This window comes from Diabrotica virgifera, chromosome 9, assembly GCF_917563875.1.
Source record: "Diabrotica virgifera virgifera chromosome 9, PGI_DIABVI_V3a".
Classification (NCBI taxonomy): Eukaryota; Metazoa; Arthropoda; class Insecta; order Coleoptera; family Chrysomelidae; genus Diabrotica; species Diabrotica virgifera.
The window spans coordinates 59,317,253-59,341,844 of NC_065451.1; the positions used below are offsets into that span (position 1 = coordinate 59,317,253).

At 31.1% G+C, this 24,592-nt stretch overlaps 2 protein-coding genes across 11 annotated transcripts in view; one reads left to right on the top strand and one right to left on the bottom strand.

The window, feature by feature from the left end:
* Nucleotides 1-24,592, top strand: part of LOC114339168 (dynein axonemal heavy chain 1-like) — a 1,269,803-nt gene that overhangs the window by 1,234,355 nt on the left and 10,856 nt on the right. The window lies entirely within an intron of this gene.
* The window catches only part of LOC114331514 (uncharacterized), a 741,127-nt gene that overhangs the window by 17,751 nt on the left and 698,784 nt on the right, over nucleotides 1-24,592 (bottom strand). For all 10 annotated transcript variants that reach the window (XM_050661247.1, XM_050661246.1, XM_050661244.1 and 7 more), the window contains 2 exons: nucleotides 19,428-19,699; nucleotides 11,970-13,840 (listed from right to left, as the gene is read on the bottom strand). In XM_050661247.1, the coding sequence (XP_050517204.1) occupies nucleotides 11,975-13,840; nucleotides 19,428-19,699 (2,138 nt within the window). In that variant the 3' untranslated portion in view covers nucleotides 11,970-11,974. The remainder of the gene's footprint in view (nucleotides 1-11,969; nucleotides 13,841-19,427; nucleotides 19,700-24,592) is intronic.

The window sequence follows — 24,592 nt, forward strand, 5'->3', positions numbered from 1 at the left end:
AAATATGGTACAATAGAGGACTCCATATTATCGTTAAAAGAATTAACAAAATCTCAATAGAAAAGAAAAAAATTTTCTTAACCAAATCAATATATTTAAGTCGTCGAAAAAACGATAGTGTGCACTTCAGCAAACAAAAAAAAAAACTAAGTCACATTTGGGGAAATAAATTTGTAGTAACTTGACTCAAAGACACAAGATAAATATTTTCGTAATCTCCTTGGTATGTTTGAAATTTTCTTTCTAAACTGGAAATTCACACAAAAAGAACTTTCAGAACTTTCCGAAAGACAAAAGACTTGAGTCAACTACAAACACACGACGACTTCGTTATTACCTGCCAAAAACAAAATATTTGATATGCGACCAGACACGACACTGTTGTCCAGAAAAAAAAACATACACTAAAAAGGCAAAATCACTCAATCATTAGGACACAATCCACAGTTTACCCTTGGAGGTATTCTGTTGACAGATTCAAACAAACACTAACAATCGGAAAAAAACTGGAATTATTTATTCCTATCATTCAGTTTACATAAACAATGCAACCAAAATTTTTATCATTAACAAGATATCTATTTTTTCTAAATTTGAATAGATTGTTCTTTGTTGCTGTTCCTGGTACTTACTAAGGTGTTATGTTATCGAAAAAAAATAAAAGGTGAAAGAAAAAAAATTTAGTTCCTTTTTTATTTCTATGTATGCCTGTTCTTATACTTAAAAAAACACTATCACAAACCTCTACAGAATAAGCCCCACGTTGGGCGCCAAATTATGTGTAGCAACACTATAGTGTCGATTCATAGAATGGTGAGATTTCACTCAAATAAAATGATAAAAAAAATCAAAAACACACTGGAGGAAGCTAACACATATAAATACCACGGTAGCTCTAGTCTCTAGAGATTATAGGGATGGATTCTTATGGATGTTATTAGAGATGTGATGCTGTTTATCAGATCAAATTATGAAAATCAAATAAAAAAAAAATATTTTAGTACAACGATCGGTGTCAGGTCTTATTTTCCAATCTTCAGCGGGCGCCACCATATCTTTCAGCTAACCTAGGAGAAACATGGAAACCACACAAAACAAACATGGTATACATAGTCAGATTACACAAAAAAAAATATATGAAATATTTATTAGGAGGTTAACTACCTTTACTATATCATCTAGATACACCTCATCATCTGGAATAGAATTAAGTATAAAAAAACTAGGAATAGTGAACAACGGTAATAACGTTAGAGTATGGTATATTTATCGTTCAATTAAATAACAAAAAAAATTATAATTTTATCAAAACGAAAAAGAAGATATTATTATTATTTACTATGTAATTAACTTATTTTTGGACGCCGGAAAGCTTTCTTAGTCTTCACAAATAAGAAATAATATAATATTATGTAGCAGAGTATTCTAACAAAATTATTTAGAAACTAAATATTCAATTTTCAAAAAAAAACAGGAAATAAGCTGGATTCTGTCGTCACATTCCGAATCGATGAGAAATATTAATAAAATTTATTACTTTAGTTTTCCAAATGGGTATGTAGTGGAAATTCAGCAACAGGATAAACAATTGTAAAACAATCAAAATATGGTTGACTTTATTCGTACAGGCCTCAAACTAGACGGTCTTAAATTGAATTGGTCTCAAATTAACGGCATATCAAAACGAGAGCGTCCTAACAATATACGCTACCTCGCAAAATCTGGCCAAAAAGTCAGGACTTTTTGTGACTTTTTCACATTCCAAAACCTGTAACAATTTATACCGTAAGACAAACGTTTTCTTTTATCGATGGACAGCCATTATTAAACCGAAAGGAAAGGAAATATTTAATGAACACTTACCAAAATTATTGTGTGAAACCAGATTGTATGCACAAGTAAATTTTAAAATGATTTATTAGACAGTGACAGTTAGTCGGTGGATTATCAGAAAAATGACTTTCGTTATGGAATTTGTTGCGTTTGAAAATTGAATTTAAAAAGTTTTCTCGCGGTGACCACTTATTATTATGATTACGTCATGCAAGTAATCGGTGTGAATTAAAAGAGAAATAAATATTATTAAATTAAAGGTATACTTATTTCGGATCGTTACAAATTAATGGAATTATTTACAAAAAAACAATAACATTTTTTGGAAAATTTTTAAAAGATACATTTTGAAACATTTTTGGTGCATAAATTTTAATGCTATTAACTTGTTCGAAGGCTTATTTGATAGATATTTCTATGAACTTTGACAAATATTTAATAAGTTATTGTTATAAAATGCACCATTTTCCCGGTATTTAAGCTTGAGTACTTAGATTTGGGTACTCGACGAAAGAAATATACATTCAATTACCTATAACTCACTTTTAGTTAACATTGGAAAGTTTTTCCAGTAATGAGTTTATTTAATTTTTTATTAGCCTCAATTTTGATAATAATAACTTTTTTGCAAAAACTTATAGTTTTTGAGTTATTTATGAAAAATCGGTTAACAACATACATTTTTCTCACGAAAAATTAAAATCTTTCATCTTTAATAACTCAAAAAGTTTTGATTTATTTTAATAAATTTATATAACAAATTTTGCTTATAATTTGTCCCTCTATCGAATTGTGGGGTTATTTTTAATAAAATAATTTTTACCCACGAGGAGGGGTGGCATCGACCCCCAGGGTAAAAGCGCAAGTTGGCATCATGTCACTTTTGTTCCTTGAGATATCCTCTAACGACTCACCAATTTTCATGCAAATCGATGGAGGTTCAACGAAATCGGAGGTAATAGCTCATATCCACCTTCAGTGACTGCACTATTAGAGGTTTTGAACAATTTGTGCCAAAATAACCTAATTTCTTTATACCAAAATATAGTCGTATCACTAAGAGCTGGTATTATCTGTCCCGATTAAACCCAGGAATTTTATCATGCGAGGTGCAGAAAGTAGCGGCTCCAAGAATTTTATTAACACTCTCTGTCTCGGTAGCTTGGGGAAAGAAATTTTTCAAAATTAAAAATGATTAAAAACTATTTACGAAGCTCCATAAAACAAACAAAACTAAAAAATAGCACTTATTTGGATAGAGTCCTCACTAGCTGCTACTTTAGACTACACCAATCTGATTGACGAGTTTGCCAAAATTAAAATCAAAAGGATAAAATTGTAATTTTCATAAATATTAATGTTAATACATATTTCATTGAATTTAAAGTATGTTTTGTTTTTAAAATAAAAATTTTTTTCGTTCATTTTGTGTAATTTTATTTAATAAAAATAAATACTAGTATTAAGTTTCAATAATATTTAGGGGGCGGCATTTCGAAAATTTGCATCATATTGAAAAGATGTACCGCACGGCTCTGAGGGGACTGACAAAACAGAAAGAACTGGAAAGAACGATTGAGTGAAGGAATATAGTGAAAACTATGGAAATCCTTTGTGTATACAGGGTGATTGATTAGTGGAGTAAAGCTCAATAGAGCCGCTATAGTAATAGATAACAATAAAGTTAATAACAAAAATTGTAGAGAGTTGTAGTCAGTTGAGATTCATATTACAAAATTAGTTAGAATGTTACACGGTGTTCGATAACCTAGTGGCAAACCAAACTTATGTTTTTTATGGAACACCCTGTATTTTATTTTATATTCGAAATCTCCTTAACTGTCCCATCACAAAAATATATAAAGGTTTGTTATGTTATACAGGGTATTTACAAAGTTATAACCAATTTTATATGAAAATCGTAACAAGTTCAACTCCCTGTATAAATAAAGATAAGCACAACAGTGATATTGTTAAAATTTACAAAAATGATTAATATTGCTAATTTTCTTTATATCAAATACAGGGTGAGTCAAAACGCAAGTACACTATTTTCTCAGTAATTTTAAATTGAACACCCTGTATTTTATATCACCATTGAAAAGTAGCATTACCGTACTTTAACTTTTATATAACATTCCCTATGTCTAAATTTATTATTTTTCAAGATATTTTCATTTTTCAATGGTCCAGTAGCGTGGCCACCCAGATCATCAGAATTTAATAATAGTCCAGAGTAATAAGGATTTTCTCGGGACACTCAAAGATCCAGGTAGCTGACTACTTTTTTAGTTATTGTAGACCTATAGGAAGAAAACCTACATGTTTCCTACCTAGAGTTCGCGTCCATTTTTTAATTATTAACAATTTAGTGCAAAAATCGCGATTTTTTCGATTTTTTGCACCCCATTCAAAAGCTAAATAGTTGACATAAAATTACAAAATTCAGTTTTTTAGAACATTGAAAAACCTTCAAAATACCGATGTTTGAAAGTTAAAAAGTTAATTTGTTGCTACTCAAACTGCAAAATAAGTGAAAATCGTTATTTGTTAATAACTTTTACTAAAACTACCTTAGAACTTTAGTGTTTCGCCCAAAGTTGGACATTGGGGTACTTAACAAACCCTCAAAATTTGAGATCGATCCATTAATTAGTTATTATATTTGTTTATCCCAGACACCTTTATTTTGCAATAATGAAGATAGTGCAATTCTGAGTATGCCAAATGAAAGTAGAAGAGTGATAGTATCAAAATGTATTAAAAAAAGATAAAAAAATAATTAACATAGTCAAAAAACCTAATGCCAAATTTTTAAAATTTTCTAGTTTATAAACATTTAGAATAACTTTAAAAATGTTGTCCGTAGAAACAATATTTTATATATTCCAAAAGATAGTATTTCAACACGAATTTTCAAATAAAAAAATTTAGCCTGGGCTCATTTGGGACAAAGTTAGCCATATGTTTTTTTTTTAATTCACAGCTAATTTGTTTATAATAATTAAGGAATCTCATTAATGCCATTTTAAATACAGTGGAACCTCGATAAGTCGGCCCCCAATAACCCGGAAGTCCGGCTAACCCGGACCGATTTTCATCAGACAAACATTTCAACTATAAAAATGTATGTATTATGTTAAACATTTTATCTGTAGCCGCTTCTGGAATATCTTAAAAATATCGAGTTTCATTGATAAAACTTGGCTTCGACCATAATATAATATTTGAGAGATAATGGGTACTCGTGTAATTTGAACTATACGGTAAAAATGACTAATGGCACACGGCGGCAGGGGCGGCAGAGCGACGTTCATTATCCATTATCGGGCTATCAACTAGTATGGTATAACTAGATCCAAACCCAGACATCCAAAGTGAAAGTTATCCTCCAACACCAAATTGTTCTATATGGTCCACATAATGTTCAGAAAAAAGTCACACCATTTTGAGCGTCGGGTTTGGGGGGGAGAGGGGGAGAAGTCGGTAAATTCGTAGTTTTTTAAGTTTTTCGTCAATATTTCTAAAACTATGCGGTTTAGCATGAACAACCTCTTATACAAAAATGTTCTACATTATATTTGAAACAAAAAAGTCCCTATGCATAATCCTTCTAAAATGAACGGTTCCAAAGTTACGGAGGTAGTATAGTATAATTGGTCCAAAAAAGTCCTTACCCAGACATTAAAAGTAAAAGTTTTCCTCCAACACCAAATTGTTCTATATGATCCAAATATTGTTCAGTAAAAAGTTACACCATTTTGAGTCCGCTTTGGGGGGGAGATGGGGGAGAAATCAATAAATTATTAGTTTTTTTGTTTTTCGTCAATATGTCTAAAAATATGCTTTAGCGTAAATAATGTTCCATACAAAAATGTTCTACATCAAATTTAAAACAAAAAAGGTCCTATACATAATTGTTATAAAATCAACGATTCCAGAGTTAAGGATGGTGGAAAGTGGAGGCTTTCGATACTTTTTATATTTTTTGGGCAATTTATAATATTTTTACTGATTGAAAGAAATTTTCTTTAACAGGATTTGCTATTTCAGTGGCCGATGGTATGTTGGTGATAAGCCCTTGAAGAAACGTCAACCTCACCACCCAAAATCATCATCAATTGCCCAAAAAATATAAAAAGTATTGAAAACCTCCACATTTCACCCTCCGTAACTCTGGAACCGTTGATTTTATAGCAATTATGGATAGGACCATTTTTGTTTTAAATTTTATGTAGAACGTTTTTGTATAGAACATTGTTTATACTTAAACATAGTTTTAGAAATATTGACGAAAAACGCAAAGAAACTACTAATTTACCGACTTCTCCCCCATCTCCCCCCCCCCAAACCGGACGCTCAAAATGGTGTAACTTTTTACTGAACAATATGTGGACCATATAGAACAATTTGGTGTTGGAGGAAAACTTTTACTTTGGATGTCTGGGTCAGGTTTTTTTTGGACCAATTATACTATACTACCTCCGTAACTTTGGAACCGTTCATTTTAGAAGGATTATGTACAGGACCTTTTTTATTTAAAATTTAATGTATAACATTTTTGTATAGAAGGTTGTTTATGCTAAACCTCATAGTTTTAGAAATATTTATTTATATTTATTTATTTATATATATTTACGAGCAAAGCTCATTGCAATAAAACATTACAGAAGATATGAAGAACTAACAAAATATTACAAATATACGTAAAATACAATAAGATACAATAAACACTACGACAATAAAGCAAGTCAAAAAGTAAAAATAACAGGTAAAGATATATAATCAAAAGTTTAAAATATTCAAGAACATAAAACTAGAGGGTGCAATCCTTTAGCGTTTTTAAAAATCGCGAACTATCCGCAAAGAAATCCACACAATTGGAGCAAGCATTTGCCTGTCTAGAAACCCTCGAGATGAAAGAATTTGCAGTGAAGTTAGTTCTGCTGATGGGAGTATGAAACGTAGATCTTGAACGTGTGATTCTGGAGGGAATATGTAAACCTACTTCCTCCAGGAGCTCAGGGCAGTCGTGAATTGAATTTATAATATTATACAACATGTACATGTCCTTCTTTTTCCGTCTGCTTGATAAGGTGTCAATGTTAAGTTCTGGTTCAAGATCCATATAATTCCAGTCTCTACGGTTTGTTTTGAATGCGACGAACCTAAGGAATAGGTGGTGGATCCTTTCAATCTTACAGTTGTAAGTCTCATAGGCGGGTGACCAGACGCAAGATGCATATTCCACGATTGGCCTCACCATTGCACAGTACAACAGTTTAAACGATCTCAACTGCTTAAAGTCTTGGGAGCATCTTTTAATAAAACCTAACAGTTGAAGCGATTTTGAGATGATATTGCTTATATGAATATTGAAAGATAGTCCAGAGTCAAGTTTAACTCCAAGATCTTTTATGGATGTGACTGTTGTGATATTTATATCACCTATTTTGTATGTGAAAGAGATAGGACTTTTCGAACGCGTGAATGAAATGTGAAAACATTTGCAGGAGTTGAGAACCATGTCATTGTTGCTGCACCATTCATTCAACCGATTCAAATCGGACTGAAGCCTTAAACAGTCGAGTGGATTCCTAATGTGGCAGTAAAACTTAACATCGTCAGCAAATAAAAGAAATTTCGCATATTGGAAACAGTCTTTTATATCGTTAATAAAAACATTAAACAACAAAGGTCCAAGATGAGATCCCTGCGGTACGCCCGAAGGGACAACTATTTCGTAGGAAAAATAGCTGTAGAGCTTGACGATTTGTTTTCTGTCCAGAAGATATTCCCTAAGCCACAGCAGAAGTGAACCATGTATCCCTAATCGCTGCAATTTTTCTAATAGAATATTGTGATTAACTCTGTCGAAAGCCTTAGAGAAGTCGGTGTACAGGGCGTCCACCTGTAGACCTTCGTCCAAGGCGTTCAGTAAGAAGTTAGTATATGTCAGCAAATTGAGTTCAGTTGACTTATGGCGCCTGAAACCAAACTGCTGTTCCAATAGAACACCGTTCAAGGAGGGTGTAAGGAAATCGCAGACAAGTGATTCGAATAGTTTAGGAATAGAGTTTAGGATACTAATAGGTCTATAGTTGGACACAAGACTTTTGTCACCTGTTTTGTGTAAGGGCAATAGGAAACTGGTCTTCCAAACATTTGGAAAGCTTCCACTAGCTAAAGACTTGTTAAAGATGAGAAATAATGGCCGAGCTAAATTAAATGCACAGTACTTGAGCAAGCTTGATGGGATGCCATCAGGTCCCGGGCCTTTAGAAGGATTGAGGTTACACAATTTAGAGTAAATGTCAGAGATGGATAGTTTACATGATGATAGGTTTAAGGGTGAAGAAGTGATGTCTTCGGGGAAATCAACAACAACAGAGGAGTAAACTGATGAAAAGAAATCAGCAAATAAATTCACATATTGACGAAAAACGTAAAAAACTACGAATTTACCGACTTCTCTCCCCTCTCCCCCCCAAACCCGACGCTCAAAAAGGTGTGACTTTTTTATGAACATTATATGGATCATATAGAACAATTTGGTGTTGGAGGATAACTTTCACTTTGGATGTCTGGGTTATGTCATTTTTTAAATCAATTCTATCATACTAAACAGGCACCTTTTATTCCTTTATCTATTTTCAACTGTCTTTTAAAAAATTATTTTTAGAACAATGGTCTTTTAAACTTTAAACAATGAAAGAGCCACTGTTCTTAAATAACATAACATCGCTCCGATGGCAGACGAAATTGACACAACCGAAACTGACTGAGTTTTTTTTACCTAGAAATGAACAATACTCTATCTATACTGTCTATACTACAACTATAATAGGTAAGTTAGATGTGTACTGTGCATGTATATTTCATGTTGTTTTAATTATAACGGACTTTATCTATAAGTATACCGTATTTTATTAATTTTTACAATGCTCTCCGGCTAACCCGGATTTTCGATAACCCGGATCGGCCGCGGTCCCGATTAATCCGAGTTATCGAGGTTCCACTGTAATGGGATTTGTATTTTTTCTTAAAGAATTTGCACAAACATTATACCTTCACAGCACCCTCTACGATTTTTCAAAAATGTAGTGCAAACGATTACTAGGGAAATCTACACAAATCCAGCGAGTTAAAATACCGAAAAAGCAATTTCAAACGAATTTAATTTGCTGTATCTCCGGATCAACTCAATGGATTTTGATCTTTCTTTTTTTAATTGGTATGTAATTTTTACGTACATTACAAATATGCAATTTGTTAATCAATAAACAGTCTAATTTGTTTAAACAATTCTTGAAAAAATATTTTTTTTACAAAAATCTATTTTTTTTTATCATAGTATCATTAATGATCACAGAAAAAGTTAAAGTACACTTTAATAAATAAATGATTTTTATTAGATACCTAATTATTTATTGAACATAATTTATTTATTAAAGTATACGTTAACTTTTTCTATGATTAATAGGGATAGTATGAATAAAATCATGGATGTTTGTGAAAAAATGATTTTTTCAAAAATTGTTTAAACCAATTAGACTGTTTATTAATTAATAAATGTCTAGACAAATTGCATATTTGTAATGTACAGAAAAATTACATAGGAATTAAAAAAAGAACGATCAAAATATATTCAGTAGATCCCGAGATATAGAAAATGATAGTAGTTTTAAGTTGCTTTTTATAGTTTTTGAACTCGTGCATTTGTCGGCTCCCAGCTCCCCCTTCACTTATCACGACTAGTCACCAATTAAAGTATATTTTTAAAATTTCGTGTTCAATACCAGCTTTTCTAATATGTAAAATAACTGTTTCTACAAACAATATTTTTAAAGTTATTCTAAATGTTTTTAAACTACAAAATTTCACAAATTTGGTATTAGGATTTTTGACTATATCAGATAATCTTTTTATCATTTTTTAGTACATTTTGATAGTATCAGTTTTCTACTTTCATTTGGCATACTCAGAATTGCCCTATCTTCATTATTTTCTGTTTTATGTTACTGCAAAATAAAGGTCTCTGGGATAAACAATTAGAATAACTCTTAAACTAATTAATGAATCGGTCTCAAATTTTGAGGGTTTGTTAAGTGCCCCAATACCCAACTTTGGGTGAAACACTAAAGTTCTAAGGTAGTTTTTGTAAAACTTATTAATAAATAACGATTTTCACTTATTTTGCAGTTTACGTAGCAACAAATTAACTTTTTAACTTTCAAAAATCGACATTTTGAAAGTTTTTTAATGTTCTAAAAAATTAAATTTTGTAATTTTATGTCAACTATTTAGCTTTTGAATGGGGTGCAAAAAATCGAAAAAAATTGCGATTTTTGCACTAAATTGTTAATAATTAAAAAACGGACGCGAACTCTAGGCAGGAAATGGGTAGGTTTTCATCCTATAGGATAGGAAAAAGGGTAAGTCTGTGATAATACACATTTATGACATTTATTCTAACATAACATTTTAGTTAAATCTGACAGTTGTCACATTTTATTTTCAATTTGGAATAAAAACAAATCAAATGTGTTTCTTGCATTTATAAAATGGTATTTTCTTTGATTTGTATAGTCTTATAAATTATACAGATTATATTTGTAATATTATTATCTAATTTAAAAAAATTAGTTTTTTTATTATGGCGCCATCTATCGACAACTAAAATAACTAGAATAAATGTTATAAATGTCACCGACGAAATGTAATCACCGACGTGCCTTTTTTTCTGTCACATACAATTTAATGCGTTAGAAAGAAATCGAAAAACTGTGACGCACTGAAAGATGATCATGAGAAAAAGAATACCTCCAAAAACAAGGCATCATATGAAAAATAGATCAGTGGTTCCGATCATTGGTGACTAGTAGTAACATTTCGAGACTTTAAATATCTATTCCTTAAACCGGGATGTTCCTATAACCTTTTATTCCTTTTATTCTTTTAAAGCGGGTTCGACTGTATTTTGTGTTCATGTTTTTTTTTTTTTGTAAAATTTATTACTGATAAATTTTTTTTGGTGCTTTATTTGTTACATTTTTTCATTTACGTACAAAACGAGTTTTTAATTGTGTTCACAAAATGTTGTATTTTGTGTTTGTGTTTCTTTTGTAAAATATATTACTAATAAATTATTTTTCTTGCTTTATTTGTTGCACTTGCATAAAAAAGTGGTTTTTAGTTGTTTCAAAAATGTTGTATGTTGTGTTTGTTTTTTGTAAAATTTCTTACTGATAAATTGTATTTCTTTCTTTAATTGCTACATTTTTACATTGATTACCGGATTGATAATCAGTAATCGTATATGGTCAGTTTTAGACAATTCAGTAATGGCTTACTTAAAATTTAGAAAAATTCAGACACCTAATTAATAAGTTGCTCTGAAAAATGAAAATATCTCGAAAACTAATAAATTTAGACATAGGGAATGTTATATAAAAATACTGAGAAAATAATGTAGTTGCGTTTTGACTCACCATGTATTCAATATAAAGAAAATTAACAATATCAATCATTTTTGAAAATTTTGACAATAAATAAAAAAATATGGCGGAAATAATCCGTTGCTGTTGTGCTTATTTTTATTTGTACAGGGAGTTGAATTTGATACGATTTTCATATAAAATTGGTTATAACTCTGTGCATAGCCTGTATAACATAACAAACCTTTATATTTTTGTGATGGGACAGTTAAGGAGATTTTGAATATACAATAAAATACAGGGTGTTTCATTTAAAAACACATAAGTTTGGTCTGCCACTAGGTTATCGAACACCCTGTATAATTCTAACTAATTTTGTAATATGAATATCGAAGTTGTATACAATTTTTGTTATTAACTTTTATTGCTATCTATTACTATAGCGGATCTATTGAGCTTTATCCCACTAATCAATCATCATGTATATTAAGAAATATTTGAATAACAATTGTGGAAAATTAACGGAATCGAAGTTTAGCTACTTTCAAAGAATGACGACATGTCAATTACAACAACATATATTAACAACTCATCAACCTGATGAACAAAGCAAATATCAAATAATAAATTTTTAAAACATTTTAAATGGCATAGCCTACTATAATTCACGTTATTCTCGATAATTGGTTACATACTCACCCAATTTAAGGGGTAGTCTTTTTCTGTGCCTGTTGCGCCCTCTTCTCCCATTCCGCCTTTCTCTGACTAAAGTTGTTCTTAGGTTCCATAATAAAATCCCCACCTGATGGAATGTTACTTAGTAAATCGTCTTCTTTCGTGTTTGCATCTTCGTTCTTAATATTAGAAATCCATTGGTCGGTCTTTCTATGTTCGCTGAAACCCATTTGCTTCTTGATTATTAAATCGGAGTTCTTCGTGGGATTGATAGTCACAGCCCGTTGTCCCAAAAATACATTATTGTTTAGAGTCCTCCTTAATACTACAGGGGAAGTCTTGTTGTCAACTGAAGGCTCTTTAACTGGAGACTTAACTTCTAGTTTCTCTTCAATCTTGGTCTTAATCTCAATGGCTTGAGTCTCGAAGCTCTCTGTTTTCTTTCGTTCTTCTACAGGAGAATCCATTTGATTTTCTTTATCGCTATCTCTAGCTTTCATGTCTTTCAAAGAATCTTGAAGAGCGTCAACATCACTGTCTTTAATCTTCAAGGAACGCCTTGCAAAAACTTTCATTAGTTCTGGTTCCTCTTCATTCTTCTTTGTAGCTACAGATTTTCTACGTAGCACGACCGTTTCACTTAGAGGACTGTCCTTTTCTTTATATCTAGCTTCAAGTTTATCCAGACTATCTTGCGATGACTTGTCAGTATCATTCAAGGAATCTAAGCTGGCAGATTTACTCTTAAACATAGCTCTCTCCCGTACAGGTGACTCTATGTTGGAAGTATTGGAAGTAATAGAAGATTTCCTGGAATCACTTTTCTTCAATCTAATAGGAGAGTTAACCGTTATAATTGGGGAAGTTTTAGGCGAAGATGCGTCTTTCTCGATAATTTCAACGTTGTCCTTGCTAAATTTCCTAGGAGTAGGTGGTTTGGCAGTTACATCAGTCTCTACATCAAACGTAAATAAAGTCTTAGGTCTGTTTTGTTCTTCAGCTGGTTTGGGTGATTTCATTGAAAATACGATATTGCTAGATGGTTTGATTTCAACTTTATTGAGTTGTTTGTTCATAAACTCCGGTACTGTAATAGAACTCTGAGTTACTTGAGTAGTTTCTCGTTTGACTTGTATCTTGGTAACCGAAACCTGCTGTTCTTTTATGGATATAGTAGTAGAGCCATCGATTTGTTCGGAAGTTTGGTTTTTCGATAAACTATTGTAGTCATCAACATTGCTGGTGACGTTAACAACAGCTGTGTGACTTGGCCCTGAAATAGTTATAGAGGAATCTCCCAGGCTAGAAGAAACTTCTACATGTTTTTCTTCAGTCTTAAAATTCAAAGGTTTTTTCTTCAGTTCTATCTTGACCTCGGATAGATGCATTGTCTCGTCGAAATTTTTTACACTATCCAAGGAAGCAGCTTTGGTAAAAGAAATTTTACTGTCTTCTTTCTTTTCCAAGTCCAGAAAATTCGCTGTTTTATTTTTAACATCTTCGTAGTTTCTTTCAGGGCTGAAAGGTTGATGTTTTACAGCTTTAAAACTGTGTGACTTGGAGATAGGTCGGGAAGGTTTGTTCTCAGTTTGAAGATCAGTCAAAGACATGAAGCTGTTCTCATTGTCTTCTTCGTTTAAAGATAAGACACGTTGTTGCAAAGAAGACAGAGCTGGCATTTTTAGTTTGTGTCTGGTTTCGTCGCTTTTGACTTTTGTTTCCGTGAATCTCATGTTGGTAGAGTGCCTTGATACTTGGGAGTAATCATATTTGGAGGATATCACAGTTGGTATGTTGGGGCTTTGAAGATTTCTTGGTAGTCTTGGGGAAACAGGACTTTTAGGCGACGGCGAGGTATCTGCAACTCTTGGAAACGGTATTGGGCTCGTGGAGATCTAAAAAACAAATGAAAAAAATTTAATCATGAAATAAAAATCCTGATAATTTCGAAAAGACATCATCCCAAAAAGGGTATCCACCATTAAGATAGGCAAAATGCACTCACTCTTAAAATTCATGTTTTTTATTATTTTAATGTTGAGATGCATAATCTAAAAAATGTATTTCGTTTCGAAAAAAGCCTATATATCTTTATTTTGGAGACAGCTGAATGTCTATTTTCTGTTTTTTATTTTGTGTAGCTACTTAATGTTGTTCTGAAGCTATTTCCTTGTGGCATTTTTATAATCAACTACATACTGTTAATGGGAATTAAGCCACAATTTTACCAAAAAATGATTTTATTAACGTTTCGAAGCCCAAATCGGGTTTCGTTGTCAAAATACAAAATACTACTAAAATAAACAAAAATGTTGTTGCTAAGTAAAAAAATTTTTCTAATAATTTATATTTAATCTGACTCATTTATATTGGGAATTTAGGCGTATATTATACATTTTAAAGTAGAAGACTTTAAAATGATGTCGCCAATATTTATGAGTTGCGTTCCTGGGACGACTTTACTAAAAGATAGTTCATTCGATTACATGAAATCAATCCCAACTCAAGAATATCCGTCACAAAAAAAATCATAGCATGTGATCTGTCTTTAAAAAGACAACCAAATGCAACGATGACAGTAAAATTCTCGCATTAGAGAGATTAATATCTTTAAATTATAAATAATATTAATAGTACTAGATATACAATAAGTAATAATAAAATATAAAATTTGTACTAACTCGATATGTTATTGACTTACTGATCGTGGTATTTTCTTTCTATTGACTTCCTCTTTCAGTATGGGTAACCACATTGTGGAGAGATTTAAGTATAGTCCTGAAAGAATCAGATAGTAAAAAGAGAAAAATCAAAGAAGCGGCTCTAAATGAAACCAATTGTGTCGCAAATTCCTCGGTAAAATGCAGTAGGATGTGGTTACCCATACTGAAAGAGGAAGTCGATAGAAAGAAAATACCCCGATTAGTAAGTAAATAACATATCGAGTTAGTACAAATTTTGTATTTTAGTATTACTTATTGTATATCTAGTATTATTATTATTTATAATTTAAAGATATTAAAGTCAGAATTTGGTATTAGTTTTTTGAAAGTAAATTAAATGTAAGACCAAATATTTACGATGTCGGGATAGTATCACGAGGTTTTTTCCTGGTTTTCCCTCGTGATTTACTATGGAATCTCTAACGCGAGAATTTTACTGTCATCGTTGCATTTGGTTGTCTTTTTAAAGACAGATCACATGCTCTGATTTTTTTGTGACGGATATTCTTGAGTTGGGATTGATTTCATGTAATCGAATGAACTATATTTTAGTAAAGTCGTCCCAGGAACGCAACTCATAAATATTGGCGACATCATTTTAAAGTCTTCTACTTTAAAATGTATAATATACGTCTGAGTTTCCAATATAAATAAGTCAGATTAAATAAATTATTAGAAAAAATTTTTTACTTAGCAACAACATTTTTGTTTATTTTAGTAGTATTTTGTATTTTGACAACGAAACCCGATTTGGTCTTCAAAACGTTAATAAAATCATTTTTTGGTAAAATTGTGGCTTATTTCCCATTAGTAGCTACTTGATCAAAAATTTATTTTTTTCCAGGTTTTTCCGTAAGGTGGGCTACCTTCAAATAGATATTTAAATTTGAGTTTTTTTTTAATTTAAAGATATTTAAATTTAAAATAAATGAATACTTTAGTAGGATATTCAAAGTGGGCGAAATGTTTAAACCTCCAAACAAAAACCATAGCACCTTTACCTCGGGAGCATTCGCGCTCACTTCTGTCACGTAAGCAGTCGCGCGTAGAGAAAAAATCTCACAATACGAATTTAAAAAAATTTCTATTTTATAATATTTTATTTTCTTGTTATGTTAAAAATATCTATTTCTAACAATTTTAAACCTAATTGGTTCTCACCAACGCAACGCCATAAATTCCACAAAAAAAAAAATAAAAAAAAATTTAAAAAAATTCTCACGCATTACTACAATCTTCCTCGAGGCACTTACGAGTGGAAAGTTATGTTACAAAATTTTTCATCAAGTTATCACGGAAAAGGATAAAAAAATGTTAGATTTTTTCTAACGGCGCGACTGCTCCCGGGTTAAACCCCCAAAAAATCATATTTTTTTAAGAAGGGTTTTTGCGGGGTTAATCATATTTTTGAGGTCGATACAACGTGAATCAAAGTGTCTCCGTTTTTAATTTTTTACGTTTTACGTGCTCAAAAAATAAGACTAAGTGCAATTTTTCGATGGGCTGCAATCAGTTTGCAACAGCTATAAAAATTCACATACGTAGATGTAGTCTAGGAGCCAGAGGGGTCACCGTGTCCTTTTCAATTCTGATGGACAAACTCAACGGTTTATTATAGATTTTTGGCTGCTGATTACGAATTTCTAGGGTGGATTTCGATCCGAGTGGTCAAAAAATTGTTATAAACAATTTAATTGTTTATAAATTGTTTATAAGGCTCTGGCTCTTAAACTAAAAGAGACAAAAAAAATGTTTCAAATAAAATTTGTCCCTTACTAAAAAACTAAGAAAAAAACGTTTATTAATCTTAAATCCAACAATTATAACTCAAGATATTGTAAAATTAGTGCACAATGCAAATTGAAAATTGCAAAATAAGTATTTTTCGAAGCTCTATCAATCGTAACTTGGATTCTACGCATAAAAATGAGCCTTAGAAGGTCTCATTTTAAAGATTATTAATAGGCTTCCAAACAAAGTTTGTTAAATTACTTTATCTTCATTTGTTTTAAAGTTATACCCGTTTGAAGGTATAATTTTCTTAAAAAAATTGTACATTAATTTGTTTATAAGGTTTTCAAGCAAATTTGAGCTATAAACATTTATACTTTAATTAACAATAATGATAGAAGAAATAAAAAGGAACATTTTGAGCTTACGAAAATGAAATCAAAAGGAACATTTTGAGCTTACGAAAATCTTCTTCACTTTATTTTTGGCCAAGATATCGATATTTTAATAGCGCAAGCTCTGAGGCGCAAGATCGGCTCACAGCGTAAAGTTGTTCTGAAGCTATTTCCTTATGGCATTAATTATTCTAAATGGGAAATAAGCCACAATTTAACTAAACATGATTTTATTAACGTTTCCACGTCCAAATCAGACGTCGTTGTCAAAATAGAAAATATTAATAAACTAAACAAAAATGTTGTTGCTTAGAAAAACATTATTTCCTAATATTAGCAAATTATTGCTAATAATTTCATTTAATCTGACTCAAAAGACTTCAAAATAATATTGCCAATATTTATGAGTTGCGTTCCTGGGACGACTTTACTAAAAGATAGTTCATTAAATCTTTAATGAAAAATTTGAGTTAGGGTTGGTTTCATGTAATCGAATGAACTATCTTTCAGTAATGTCGTCCCAGGAACGCCACTTATAAATGTTGGCAATATCATTGTAAACTACTTTAAAATGTATATGTCTGAATTCAGTCAGATTAAATTAAATTATTAGAAGAATTTTTTAATAAGCATCAACATTTTTGTTTAATTTATTAATATTTTTTATTTTGACGACGTCCGATTTGGACGTCAAAACGTTAATAAAATATTTTTTTAGTTAAATTGTGGCTTATTTTCCATTTAGAATAATTAATACCGCAACTAAATAGCTTTAGAACAACTTTACGCTGTGAGTCGATCTTGTGCCTCAGAGCTTGCGCTATTAAAGTATCGATATCGTGGCCAAAAATAAAGTTACAAACATTTTCGTAAGCTCGAAATGTTTCTTTTGAGTTCTTCTATCATTATTGTTAATTAAAGTGTAAATGTTTATAGCTCAAATTTGCTTGAAACCCTTATAAACAAATTAATGTACAATTTTTTTAAGAAAATTAAAACTTCAAACGGGTATTACTTTAAAACAAATGAAGATAAAGTAATTTAATAAACTTTTTTTGGAAGCCCATTAATTGACCTTTAAAATGAGACCTTCTAAGGCTCATTTGCATGCGTAAAAGTCGAGTTACGATCAATAAAGCTTCGCAAAATACTTATTTTGCAATTTTCAATTTGCATTGTGCACTAATTTTACAATATCTTGAGTTCTAACTGTTCGATTTAAGTTTAGTAAACGTTTTTTTCTTCGTTTTTGAAGTTATACTTCTTTAGGCGCGATTGAGATTGAGGGTGAATTTATATTGATCTGCGCGCATGCGCACACCGACAGTTTGGTATTAGTCTTTATACGGGCTCTGATTGGGTGTTGAAACGATCTGTCAATAATTGTTCAATATGGAGATTATCGGTAAACAAAAATGTTGTATAATATATTAGTTTTTATTCTTGTGAGGACAGAACTAAAATCAAATTTATAATTATAGTGACTTTTTAAATAGTTTTGAAAAGCCACAGGTACGTAATTCTAAATGATTCAGTTGTATTCCAATAAAAAATTATCTTCATACTTACTTGGAAAATGTAAAAAAAATAATGTACTTACCTAGTACTTGCTATGCTATACCCCTAGTAGGCAATGCTTTAATTTACATAATCTGATTACGAACAAACTTTCTACAAATTTTCATCTAATGTATCGTTTTCTTACTCCATATATTGTTGTATTTTAATTCGACAAAAATCAAAATAATAAAAATTCATATAAACAAAATGTCAAAAAGTTGTTCAGTTTGTGTATATTCCCACATGACGTATACGCGAAGGTGGTGCAGTTTGAAATCGCTTCGACTCTCGTACGGCGGGATACACGGGAAGTAGGTTCAAGCCCAATGCAAGTTATATCATTTTTTTATTTTTTTTTTTTATAGATTTTATGATTGTAAGTATATTATTACATAATTTTTTTCAGAAAATACGTATTTAATTAAAATTTTTGGCAACAATTATTGTTTAGAAATCATTTGTGGCATTTTTCAATGTGTTTGTGTGTGTTTTATTCTTTTATTTTTTTAATTTTTGGTATTGTTTTAATAAAAATTTTTGGAAAGTAATAGAGAAACTGTTTAAAGTATATTGATTTCGTTGAAATGATATAATAGAAGTATAACTTCTTACGTGCGTACAAAGTACACACACATTCTTTTTTTATTAAGGAACAAATTTTATTTGAAACATTTTTTTTATCTCTTTTAGTTTATGAGCCAGATCCTTATAAACAATTTATAAACAATTAAATTGTTTATAACAATTTTTTGACCACTCGGATCGAAATCCACCCTCGAAAATCGTCATCAGCAGCCAAAAATCCATAAGAAACCGTTGAGTTTGTCCATCAGAATTGAAAAGGACACGGTGACCTCTATTTGGCGCCTAGACTAATGAGGCTTTTACAAAACCTATCTATTTTTATAGGCCCGTAGGTTGAGTATACTTAACCTAAAAATGCATTTTTTTTCGAAATCGGCGTGTAACTTTTATGGAAATGGCTGCAGGTCTAATTTCTTTTTATTTTGTGTATTTTATCTAAAACTATACGATAACACAATAAAAAACTTTTCTACAGTAAAAAATCTTACCTGTCTTTGTTTAAATATACTCTCCAATTCAGCCTGTAATGGGGAAGTACCTTCAATCGTAGGCTCTGGTGATAATTTTGGAAGAAGAGGCTCTCTCTTAGGTTCGTCCACATTTTCGCTTATATCCATAGGTATCACTCTCTGTCTCATAGCTGCCCCAGAACGTGGGGCTGGTATCGGCTTGGTTTCTACTTTCTTTGTTACTACTGAAGAACTTTCCATGTATGATTTTCCCGAGTCTGTCACAGTTTCTTGCCTGGAAGTTTCTATTGCTAAAACATAATAATATAACTTAGAATTATAGTTAAACAAATTGAAGTAGACATTTTAAACACTCAAATTGTTAGAACTTATATAGTTTTCGGAGTGTTACTCAACTAACTTTATTCGTAGATGAATATTTGCTAGACCATTAGTTTATTATGAAAAAAAACTTATATTTTGTTATGAAACCAAAATTCCAAATTCTATTGTATAGTCCACTGTTACAGAAGACGAAATATTGATTGACTATCGTCACTAAGTTAAGTATGATGCAAAAGTATGGAATCAATTAATTATTTTAGAAACACATAATTTTTAGAAAAAATCTGAATAGATTAAAATTTATTAATTTCTACCTCGGTCGAAAACGTAAGGAGGTTGGCGCAAAATTCCAATGTTATTTAAGTGCATGAATTTTTTTCGAATCCTGAGAGAACTAATAAACATTTTTGAAAAAATTAAACGCAGAATGAAAGATTACATTATTACCGAGGGCCGAAACCCCCTTAAAATAAATAAAAAGTTTCTTTTGAATGAAATATTTATTCCAAATTACAGACTCACTCTGTATACATACATTAAACACATTGTGTTTCTGGTTCATTTAATTGTGACATTTTTTTAAATCTAAGATAAGTAGTTTATTAACATTTATTTGCAATATGTTTCCTAAGTACTTACGCTAAGGATGCATTGCTTACCTCAGCCAAAATTAGACATATGGGTTAAAATAATGTAGTTTTTTTATAAATTGAAAGGTGTGTTCTGTTTTAATAAATAATATTAAATTCGTTATTTTTTGTTCAAATCAAATCAATACCTTGCATAAATGCATATTTTGCATATTTACTTGCATATTTATTATTTATTGGTGCATATTTTGGATAAATATTAGTGCATATTATGCGCATATTTCTTTCAAATTCTGATGCATATAATCCGAGCTTTACATATTTATTCCTAAAAGATTGGTCATAAATTATACCACAGATTCTGGGGTCAAAAATATGTTGATTGAACCTAACTTACCTTAGTACAATTGTGCACATAAAAAAAGTTATAGCCCTTTGAAGCTACAAAATGAAAATCAATTTTTTTCAATATTTCGAAAACTATTAGAGATTTTTTATTGAAAATGACGTGTGGCATTATTATGGCAGGAACATCTTAACAAAAAATTATAGTGAAATTTGTGCACCCCATAAAAATTTTATGGGGGTTTTGTTCCCTTAAACCTCCCTAAACTTTTGTGTATGGTCGTATTAAATTATTGTTAAAGTATTATTAGTAAAACACAGTGTTTTTAAAACTTTTTGTCTCTTAGTACTTTCTCGAAAAGCCAGTTTTTATCGAGATATTTTGAATATTTGTCAAATCCACCACCTATTTGTATATGGTTAAGTACGATTATAGAGACCTGGTAATAATATGAAAGATCGATAATTTAAATTTTTATGATATGAAAATATACTAAGAGGCAAAAAAGTTTTAAAAGCACTGTGTTTAACTAATGATACCGCAATAAAAGTTTAATTGGAACGTACACAAACATTTGGGGGGTTTAAAGGAACGAAACCACCATACAATTTTTATGTAAACATATTAAAAAAGAAGCCGCATCTCGATAAAAACTGGTTTATCGAAAAAGACTAAACTAAGAGCCAAAAAAGTTGTGTCTAAGTATTAGTACCACATTAGAACGTACACAAAATTTGGGGGGGGGGGTTTAAAAGGGAACAAAACACCATAAAATTTTTATGGGGTGCACAAATTTGACTATAATTTTTTATTAAGATGGTCCTGCCATAAGAATGCCACATGTCTGTTTTCAATAAAAAATCTCTAATAGTTTTCGAAATATTGGAAAAAATTGATTTTCATTTTGTAACTTTAAAGGGGTATAACTTTTTTTATGTGCACATTTGTACTAAGGTAAGTTAGGTTCAATCAACATATTTTTGACCCCAGAATCTATGGTATAATTTATTACCAATATTTTCGGGACACCCTGTATAATGTACTAATTGATAGGCATTCAAAAATTAAAATTTACGTGTTTTAAGATTTTTTATAATGAATTTATTACATATTTTTTGCATCATACTGTATGATTTGAGGATTCCCCTTTTGATGTTTATGTTGTGGTTTAGTCGTAATTAAATATCTATGTCGGTGTGGATTGGTTTTCTGCAAATGTTGGTTACACATCCTGTATCCTGTATTTTGTGATTAATATAATGAAATATCTGCTAATCATTGTGATAAGGATGCGTCCATGGCTACTCGAAAATCTTGTTTGTAGATAATCATCTAGTTGAAAATAAGAAGTGTTGTCAGTGTATCATTCCTCTCTAGTTTGACTCTTATTAGTTGTGATTGTATGTTAGTGCGTTTCATCTGTCAGGTATTCCTTAAACTTTATGGGTTTTCAAGGGGTTTTAGAGTCTCTTTTATGTTTTTTTAAGCAACTACTACTGATAAATTCGTTTAAGAGAAGAAAATATTCGTAATTTTCTGATTCCGAACTAGAATTTAAATTTGTTTGCCAGTGACACTAATATTTTGTCCCTCGCTTTATATGGTGGATGTTTATTTCTGTAAGGCCGTAGTGACTATATTATCATCATCATTCTCTTTGCCTTTATTCCTATACGAAGTCTGCTTCCCCCTAATTACATTTCTCCATAAGTCTCTATCTTGGGTCATACCAATATCAAGGATCCCCCCTCAGGATCTCGTATAGGGCGAGTACCCTCTCAACATGGACATACCTGAACCATCTTAACCTATAATTTTCCATTTTGGCATCAATCAGTGTCACCCCTACACTTCCCCGTCATTGTTTGAACATTTTGGGAAAATACTTTACCTATTTGTTCCATTGGTTATTTGACTGTATATTGTGTATTTTGCTTTTACGAGTTATCCTTGTCCCTAGTAAAAAAGACTAGGTCTATGTGGCAAATTATTTATAACTTGTTTTCTTTGTTTTATTCATTCAATATTTCTGGGTTAGCCCTACTGGCTATCATCTTATAACTTTTGTTCTTTTCAATTTTATTTTCGATTGTGTACTAGTAAAAATATCCAAAGAACCACCCCACACATCTTCAGATCCTGAGCAACGAGCCCTGGTTCATTTTGTATGCCTGAAACATTGCTTATCGTTGTAACACTCATGGAGTGTTACAATTTAGTACCAAAGATAGTTTTTGTTCTAAGTTTTAAACATTTTTTCTTCAGAGCTTGTCTCCACTGTTCCAGTTTGTATTCGAAGTTGTTTTTACTATTCCCTACTAACACTACATCATCAGCTAACATTCAGAAGGTTCAGATGATTCAGATAAGCCAATTTCATTAATTATTGTTAATCGTCCAATTTTTTAAAAAGATGCCCGAAACTAGAAATTGGTTATCCTGTTGTAAAGCGTTTTTATTCTTCCCAGTGTAGATTGTAATTCAGTTGTATTGCTTCACGGTTTTTGACTTAACTGCCTGTAGATTTTAGAATCTCTATCGCCTGTTTTTCTCAGAAACACATGTGTTGCTATCGATAGATGCGATTCTCACGCAAAGTGTAAGCCTTTAATAGCTTTTTGGGTAAAAGAGGTCCTTGCCTCTCATAAATCATTAAGGAATTAGGGTTGCTAAGCACTTTACGAGTGTTAACGAATCTGTTTTTAGATATTTCTCAGGGCTTCCCTTGATTTTAATTGGGTAGCGTCCTGACGCTAACGAACCCTACAAGTTAAAGAATTTTTAAGATTTTGTGGCATTCGTGAGTTAAACTTTGTTGCAGTAGGTTGAGTCGTTTTAGTCATGTGGTGAACGTTAGTTATTTTGTGATAGACCAGCCTGGATTCGTCTGGTAAGTCTTTAAAAAACCATTTTCTTCATGGAACACTCGCTGTGAATAATTAATTTTGTTCACAGGGCTGGTCCCAAGTTACTACCGCTAATATCTACGTCCACATTACACTGTGGCCAAAGCTATTTTTTGTCGCTCCTATTATTTCGACTTTGCCGCTGGATATATGACCTAGCCGATAGGGATGCCTGTTGCACGGGATACCCTCTGACATCTGTTTAAGTAAGTACTTTACTTACTGAAGATGGTAGTAGAGATGCCTTTCGCATGTCCAGGGAAAAGACCTTTTTGTGTTTTTCTTGCGGAATAAGTTCATCGACTTTATGTTTTCGCTCAGTTTGTGATAGTGACATCCTGAAAAGTAGGTCATACTTTTAGTGTGAAGTTTATGCCATTATTGATTTTTTTTTATTTTTAAATGGGTGATCATTTAAACTATAGACATTTTCATTATGTAATTTTTTGTGTAATTACTATAATATTTATTATTATAGAAACAAAAAAAAGTTTTTTTATTGTCGAATAGATGACGGAATATGAGTGTAAATTATCTATTTTAAATTTTTTTTTAGTAATTATTCAGTTTTTCTGTAGAGTAAGTAGAGTCATTAGAAATTATAGTCATCTATTCTACGTCGTTTATTATCAGTCTGTGTTGTGTTGACCAAATAATATTATGTCAATGTATTTGAAGTTTTCTTTTTTTGGTCAACAATTTTATAGTTATTTCTCTGTGTATTTTATGTAAATATTGAGTATTACCTTATTGATAATACCTTATTAAGTATTTTAATAAATGTTACATTGAAACGTACGATGTCTCGCATTTTATTTAATTATAATTTATAGCTCAAGACTAGAACATTGGTGTTTTGTCGTAGCAGTGTTGCTAATTTTTCTATTGTTGTGTTATGTTTCGTTAATTGTTCCTTTGAAGATTTAGAAATAAAATCCATAACGCCCTGATTTCGTTTGCGTATTCAGTATTTCTGTTTTCTTGAAGTCCAAGTGTCAAACCATCAGTTAGTGTTTA